Source organism: Buceros rhinoceros, unplaced genomic scaffold (genome assembly GCF_000710305.1).
Source record: "Buceros rhinoceros silvestris isolate BGI_N320 unplaced genomic scaffold, ASM71030v1 scaffold3544, whole genome shotgun sequence".
NCBI classification, from domain to species: Eukaryota; Metazoa; Chordata; class Aves; order Bucerotiformes; family Bucerotidae; genus Buceros; species Buceros rhinoceros.
In genome coordinates this window covers 104,499-113,017 of record NW_010407520.1, presented here as the reverse complement: position 1 = coordinate 113,017, position 8,519 = coordinate 104,499, and the positions used below count along the sequence as shown (strand labels likewise).

The 8,519-nt window shown below is 41.5% G+C and overlaps 1 protein-coding gene across 1 annotated transcript in view; it reads left to right on the top strand.

The window, feature by feature from the left end:
* Positions 1-369: 369 nt before the first annotated feature.
* The window catches only part of GRIK1 (glutamate receptor, ionotropic, kainate 1), a 37,718-nt gene continuing 29,568 nt past the window's right edge, over positions 370-8,519 (top strand). The window contains exons 1-6 of the mRNA XM_010134486.1: positions 370-402; positions 1,315-1,422; positions 2,169-2,213; positions 5,203-5,316; positions 6,366-6,569; positions 7,187-7,410. Of these exons, the coding sequence (XP_010132788.1) occupies positions 370-402; positions 1,315-1,422; positions 2,169-2,213; positions 5,203-5,316; positions 6,366-6,569; positions 7,187-7,410 (728 nt within the window). The remainder of the gene's footprint in view (positions 403-1,314; positions 1,423-2,168; positions 2,214-5,202; positions 5,317-6,365; positions 6,570-7,186; positions 7,411-8,519) is intronic.

Below are 8,519 nucleotides of genomic sequence, written 5' to 3'. Positions count from 1 at the left end.
CCACGGGCAGGATGGGCTCACTAGCCTTCGGGCACCATCCTAGGAGAAGGACAACTCTGACTCCAAACCCGGGCAGATGGAGCTCGTTTAGCCCTGTAAGGCTCCATCTAAGAGAAGGACACTCTAACCAAACCTACGACCCGAGGACTTCACTGTCACCATCCAAGCTCGCTAGGCCCTGGCAGATGAACCTCAGGTGTAAAGGGTGGAGCCAGTTCCGCGCACGCTGGTGCCTCACCTAAAAAATCCACCGCACAGCCCCGAAGGGTGCACTTACGTTTGCAAAGCCCTGTAGTGCAGCCGTCAGCGCACTTGCAGTAAGTGTGGGAAAAACCCTTCCCAAATCTTCGTTCACAAAGCCAAGCCATGATGGTGATGATGATGATTGTGTCATCAGTGCCTGTGAGCACAGGCAGGGGCAGTGTTCTTACTAGGAATGATGCACCTTGTTTGCTTACTTGGGAACTTCTGGCTTCTTTCTTGGGATGCAAATTGAGTAGGGATTACTGAAACAGTTCAACAAAGTCCAGGGCAATGCTGGTGGGGGACATTTAACCACAGCCTGTCCAAGAAATCAAACAAGTGTGACAAAAGCCCTTCTTTTATTTGTCTCTTCCTAGAAAGATCTGGATTTCTGGCCCCTGCTACTCAGGCAGGGGCAGTATCTATCATAGGAGACTAGGAAATGCATGGCCGAAGTGTTGAGGAAGCTTTGGTGATTTGGGGTGGTTAGCTGCCTTCCTTCGTTACGGAACGTGTGGGGACTCCCATTCAGCACTTTGTTACTTTTGTTGTTTTGCCATTTGTTACCTGTTCATTATGGAGAAAAGGCCCCAGGCTGGGATGAAGAGAAGATTACTCCGGCAAGACTGGTGGATTTCGGCTTTCATACTCCAAGGTTCAGACCCAAAGCTTGGACAAAGCAGACTCCTTATTTAATTTCTTTGTGAATTCTCATGTAGTGCAAAACTGACCTGTCTTTGGGCTCAAGTAATAGTATTTTATTCTCTCTTTCTCTCTCTTAAATGTATTTTTATTTTTTATGTAGTACAAAACATACTTAAATCAATATATATAAACCATCACAAACTTGTTCCTAATTGTAAAATATGAAACGTATTGAAGAGAAACTAAAGAACAAAAAAGTTGAAAAAAGGGTGGGTTTTAGCAAAGTTCAAAGCCACATATGCTTAAAAAAGTGATTCAAGTGGAAGTGATTCAATGGTATGGTTAGTTTAAAATATTATATTCGTTATGGCTTCAGAGTAGATTCCACTAATTATTACAAGGAAGAGTGTTTTTGTGTTCACACAGGCACGGTGGGATGGCCTGACAGGGCGTATAACCTTCAACAAAACAGACGGCTTACGAAAGGATTTTGATTTGGACGTTATTAGCCTCAAGGAGGAAGGAACAGAGAAGGTAACCAGATCTTCTGTAAAACAATGACAAAAAGATAATTCGACAGGGGTGTAGTCAAGTCCATTCTCCTCAGTTTGAATCTGCTGTGCTCGGGATAAAAAGCCACTCTTCTCAAGGTTATTTAAGTCAAGGTTAAAACAGAGCTAATAAGATTTATTATTTTACAACGTGTACCGTGCATTTTGAGGTATGCAATAGGAATTTGGGACTGGCAACAATTGTCTGAATGGAAATAATTATCTTAAGTGTGTATTATCTTCAGTTCTTGCTGCTCTAACTTGGTGTAGAAAATTCATATATATGGATAAAACCTAGACTTTTCTTACATGTACTGCTTTTGATAAATGTGTCCTGAGGGAGAGAAGATAGAAAATGCCTGAGTAATAACCTCAACGAGAACTGAGATGGTAAAAATTCTTCATGTTTTTGAGATTAGTTTAGTTCTTTTTCCCTTGCCTCAGCCCTCAGCCAGAAAGCAAGGGCTCCTGACGGGCACCACGGGGCTCCCTCCATCGTCACCCAGGAGTTGTCTTCTGTGGGTGTCCAATAATCCCTAACTCGGGCAACCAGCTCATGTCAGCTGGCTGCCATGTTGTCCCTTGCTCTGCGTACACTGGCTTGACTCTGAATGGTAATTGCTGGTGGGTTAATTAAGACTTTAATCGTAATTGCTCCCACAGAGGTCTCCAGACTGGTTCTCTTTTCATTTTTAATGAAGCACTCTGTTTATTTTTCTCTGTACCAAGGCTGCTGGCGAGGTTTCTAATCATTTATATAAAGTGTGGAAGAAGGTTTGTACAAAGACAGGTGATGCAAAAAACCTTTGGGCTGGGTCTTCAGACTCATCCTTTGGGTGTGACGGTGACTCTCATATTGCAGTTTAGAGACAATGGTCTATCCAAGAGTGACTTTTTGTCTGATAGAATGTTTCATCCCAACTACAGACACTCTAACGCCAAATAGTAAAAATATCTTGGCAGGATTCAGCTTTTTTTACCAAAATATTTTCCTTTTTTTTTAAATTATTATTGTATTTCTTGGGAGCTATGCTTTTCTCCTCTTTGAGTAGAGGCTCCTGGCTGCAGCAAATGCAGTCTTTTTCTCAGCTGTTATCCTTCCTGATTCACCTAAGATTCACCACGAGTGGTAAATTTACACCATTTCAAATGTGTGTTAGCATCATCAGCAAGGACTGTTTTAACATGCACGGTTGAGGGGGTTTTTGCCTTCTGCAAAATGTGTACTGTGCACATAATGTTTGAGCATTGTTGACTCAAAATTTTGATGAATGTGTTATTAGCTCCTTACAGAAAATAATATAGATGATTAAGTGGGTGCTGTTATTCACTAACATATGGAAATTGGAACTAAGCTTGTTTATAAAAGATCTAAATTACCCCAGGAATCTCATCCCTCTTTTAACGAGGTGCCTCTGCCTGGTGGGAAAGGCACCAGAGTGAGTCAGAGACCAGCTCCATACACTGCTCCCCTCTGGAGTTACAACCCATGGTTGCCATTCTGTAAAGAAAAGGTAAAAACTGTCGTTACTGACCGTGTTTAGAGTGTTCTGGATCACAAGATAAAAATTTCCTATAACAGTTAGATTTATATTTTTGTAAATATTTCACACAGATCTTTTTATTTCCCACCCCTCCCACATACACAGTTCAAAAGCTTTTGGTTTTGTGTTGTTTTGGGAGGAATTTTAATGCCAAAAAGTAGACAGTGTAAAGCATCCTATAGCATTCTTTCCGTGTTCTTAAAAAGCACATACTTAATAACCTTGTTTTAATCTTCAGTGAATCAGGCTAAGGCACAAAGGCCCCCATTTCCCTCATTACTGGTGAATAGATCATCCTACCTGACATGCAGAATGCTATTGAGCCAATCTCACTTTTGACTCTAGGCATTTCGTGTTACACGGAATTGATTTAAACCAAATTATAATTGGTTCAGAGCGCAGGCTTGCTGAGAAGGGCATATGACACCTCTCAAGCTTGTCACTAAACTGCAATAAATCCCCCGGATTTACCATAGTGATATACTACCTTGACCTCATTCTTCCAGCACCCCTCTGACCTCCTCCATTGCTCTAATCAAGGTTGACCCCTAGTGTCATTCTTTTATCCAGACGTAGAGTGGTCTCCTGGTGTATTTTGTACGCACTGTTACTGTGTCTCTCCATAGTCTTCATGGTTGTTCTCCTCTTCCCTGCTGCCAGCCAATAAAAGCATATCAAGTCAGTAACAACGAACAGAATGGCTTTTGATTTAACTCAGCCACCCTGGTGCAAATTCAGGGACATTGGTTATTTACTATATTCCTGGCACACGCTATCATAATATCAAACATTTTGTTTCCTGTGTACTTGCCAGATCAGTTTCCCAATCTGTTCTAGTATTGGAAACAAAGGGAATGACTTTTAAACGCTTGAAAAAATAATTTAAAAAAAATGGCATGACTCTCACCATTAAGCATACTTTGGGAAAAAAGTTTATGAAAGGTGAACGCAACGGCACTCAGGGACACAAACCCTTAGTTTGTTTGAAATGATGCAGTTGCTACCCCAAATGCACACTTGGCAGGCACAAATGAATCTGCTGGGTTTGGTACAAAGGCAACATCCTCTCTGCCTCAATTAACAACCAAAGGGTCCAACCTGGGTCTGAAATGACTGAGCATCTGACGGCAGATAGAGACCTTCAGGACAAGTCAGTAGGTTTTGTCTTAGGCTTACTTGGCAGGCTTGCTGGCAGTACCCACGGGGAGGATCTGAAAGCGGATCTCTCCTGAGTGGAGATGAAACATGCTGGCAAAGCAGCACGGAGATGTGTAGGGCTCGGTGGGTGGTAATGTCAGTCTCCCAAACCATCCGTCTGGTGCTCTCCACAACTGTTCCAACACAAGCCAAATTGCCTGAGACAGCTCCTTGCCTGGAGTTTTCTCACATCAGCCCTTAGCCATGCTGTGCATGTAAACCCAGAGGCAAAAAAACCAATGAAGGTGCTTTCAGACTGCTTTTATGTTTAGTCAGTATTTATCTGATTAAATCAACACGTTTATAAATTTTGCTCTCACAAGGTGTAGGTCCAAATCCACTGAAATCATGAAGATCTTTCCCTTGAGGCTTGGGACTGGGCTTTAAATACTGGAATTCCTCACTATCTCTGGGGCTAGGAAGGAATTTGCCTTTGGCCACTTATATTTGCTGAACAAATACTGATCAGTGTGTGAAATGCTATCACCTTGCTAGCTCTGCCGCATATAGTAGTCAAGAAATGACAGAATAATCTTTGCTAAACCTGCTTAAGGCACAGTGGAAGGAAAAGGCCAGTGCAGCCATCAATATGCTTCAACACATTTATTCAAGCTTTTAATCTGTTGTATTGGAAGAGGGAGATCTTGCCATTTTGCCATATTATTTCACCTCTACCATTTACAAATTTTTAAAAAAGTCATAAAAATAGACATTTGACATTTTTTAGCAGGAAACAAAGTCAACACATTCCACTTTTGTAGCAAATTGGTTAATACAGCACTGTATTGACTTACCTGATACTCCTACAGCTTATTAATTTCTACCTGCATTGGAAAGGGCGATATGTTCCCTGGGTTTTCTAAGTCAGCCATTTGATGTTGCTGCCTTACTCAGATCTATAACTGTTTCCCTCCTCTAGCATTTCGTACTGCTGGTGTCTCTTTCTGTGGTGACTAGAGCAGCAAGCATTTAGGGAAATGTTTTGGCTTGCTGCAGCTGCTCACCCACTCTCTTCTGTGCAGATTGGGGTTTGGAACTCATACAGTGGCCTTAACATGACAGACAGCAACAAAGACCGATCGACCAACATCACAGATTCCTTGGCTAACAGGACACTGATCGTCACCACCATTCTGGTAAGTCACGCTGGGAGGAGATGGCACCATCAGCCGCTCTATATGTTGCAGCATTACTGATGGTGAGTTACGGGGCTCCCTGCGGCCACCTTTGCCACCTCCACCCTCCACTCCATGGCTGTTTTCCTCCACAAAACTATACAATGTTTTGTTAAACTAGCTTGCTTTCAGGCAAATTATTTTATTTAGACTCAGAATCAACATACATATCCATATATACGCTAGATACTGAAAAACACCCCACAGCCAGTGAAAGACTCTCAGGATCCTTTGCCTCCAAAATTGTTTGGCTTACTTCAGTATTTCAACCCTGCATACTTTTCTTCCCACAGGAATTAACACATACAAATACTCAGATTTGCAGTCAGTGCCAACACATCATTACTTTTTGCTGAAAATGAGACAAAGAGGACTGAAAGAAATGAGCAGAGGTCTTTTGCCACATTAAACTGCAGAAACCCACTTGCCCATTTCTTCTTCTATCCAAAATCCTTTAAAAAGAAAAGCAACAAGGTACTTTGCAATCTACCTCTGCTATTCGTTCTCTTATGTGAATACCTGCTCAACTCACAGCCATTTTGTACGTGTGAAAATTTTTTCCATAAAGATTTATTTCTCACAGAATATAAAGTTTTAGGTTTCCTCATGATATGGGTTTTTTTGGTTTTTTTTTTTTTTTTTTTTTTTTTTTTTTTTTTTTTTTTTTTAGGCTTCTCTCTCTTTCAATATTGCTTCGTGTCCCTTAGGGTGAGAGAATGTAGAGTACAGATCTTGGGTCTGATTTTGCAGTTGCCAAGCACTGCTATAATTAAAGCTCCTGGGAGCTGTGAATGGTCTGTTCCACTGAAAATTAGGGCCCTTATGCGTATCACTAATTGATTCAGTCAATTTGTTAACACACTTAAAACAGCTTTTAATGGACACGGTAAATTACTGGTTTCCATCTAATTGCAATCCATTTATAAAATATTAACATAATTTAGATAAACTGATATAATTCAAAACAAACCTCATTTTTATTGCTACATGTCTACTGTCTTTTTCTGTAGGAAGATCCCTATGTTATGTACAAGAAGTCTGACAAGCCCTTGTATGGAAATGACAGATTCGAGGGTTATTGCCTGGACTTACTAAAGGAGCTGTCAAACATTTTAGGCTTCATCTATGAGGTCAAACTAGTTTCTGATGGTAAATACGGAGCCCAGAACGACAAAGGAGAGTGGAATGGGATGGTCAAAGAACTCATAGATCATGTAAGATTGAATCCTTCTCTCTTTATTCTCATTTCACATGTGGTATTTTAATGCAGCCAGCCCAAATTAAATATTTGCTTTAGTTTTCATTTTTTTAGAGCCACCGGTCTGTCTTTATCACCACTTGCCAGAGTAGGAAGTCGCATCAGTATGTCTGAACCAACAGTTTGCAGGTGTGGGGAAAATCTCAATCTGCAGTGGGCCAGCAGGCACTGAGCTAGAGTGGGTGCTGCCCATCCCTTGGCTGCAGACTCCAACAGCAAAGGCTACGCTTCCAGCTCACCTCTGCCCTGTGACAGTGTCTGATCTGTGGGCATAGTTCCTGTGCAGATGCTCTGGCAGTCCTCACTTGCAGTCTGCCTCATTGCACAGGACCAGACCCACGTCCCTGGTCACACCTCTCCTACTCCTCTGAAAGTCACAAATGTCCCTCTGCCTACCAAAAGAGGAAACAGAGTATCATGTACCAAATAACACCCTAGAAATGTTCAATGGTGTCATACACTTAATATTTATAGTAAATTTGGTTTAGTTTTTAATACTTGGGGGGAAAATAGGAGGGATATTAGTGTGTTTGCTGAACATGAAAAAGACTATTTTCCCATTTGTGTTTTCAGAAAGCTGATCTGGCCGTTGCTCCTCTCACTATTACGTATGTAAGAGAGAAAGTAATTGATTTTTCCAAGCCCTTCATGACACTGGGAATCAGTATCTTGTACCGGAAGCCCAATGGGACAAACCCTGGTGTTTTTTCTTTTTTAAACCCTCTTTCTCCTGATATTTGGATGTATGTTCTCCTAGCCTGCCTTGGAGTCAGTTGTGTCCTCTTTGTCATTGCAAGGTGAGTCAAAGATGTAGTTTTAGATGCATCCGCATTAACGACCTCTCTTCCCAAAGGTGTTGCACGGGATTTGCAAAGTAGATGTAGTATAATGTTATCCTAAGGGTTTTATCCAGTGCTAAAACATAACATTCTAGAAAGTCTCCTGATATTTTCATATCAGCACTGCTATCCCTTTTATGTATTGCAATGTGGTAAGATTTTACTTTCCTTAAGGGCTGAACAGAGAGAACCATCCAATGAAATGTGTCAGCCTTTCTTTGTCAGTACACAGCACCTCAGCAGACTATGTGCTGAAGGGCTGTTTGTGTTCCTTGGATGTAAGCACATCTCTTGTCCACTAACAGGGCATACCATTAAAAGGTAAGAAAGAGGATGTGAACAAATTTTTGGTGAAGGATGCTAATTAGCTGAGCTAATTTCTCCTTGAAAATACAGGGTAATGTGACTGAGACCCTAAGGGGACAATATGAAAGGTGAAGCATACAAGGCTCTCTCCCAGCGCTGTCCTCAGGTGCACCCTGCCTGTCTGTGGCAGGCTCCTAGTGATGCCCCTTTTCGAAAGTATCAGGAAATAAGCATGTACGCACTGCTTTTCCAAATGAAGCCAATGTCCATAAAGTTCTCAAAGGCAGGTGAGGTGTGCCACAGAGTTTCTGGAGCAGTGGACCGCAATCACATCTCCAGGAGGCAAGCAGAGCACTCTATACCCTTGTCATTGAAATTTGCTCTAAAAACTCTAGACAGCTGATATGGTTTCACAAACTGGATACAAGCTCCTTCTTGTGGTCTCAGACACCATGGGCTACAGTCCGGGAGTCAGTTGCTCTAGAGCTCTGAACAAGAGCAAACCAAGCGTGAAAGCAAAAGAATTTAGAATTGTGTAGGAGGGAATTGGTCATTTGAGACATACTTTTTTCTGTACTCCTGAATAAACCTGTGCTCTAAACTGGCATAGTTATTGTCATTTTCTTCAGACACTGGTCTCGGAATTCAATTTCCAGCTCTGTTTATTTGATGTCATCCTATCCTTAATTTTTTCCTTTTTATGACTTAAAACATAAATTCATTTTTTAATTTGTGTTTTGATTCTTCTCATTAAGCCTTTC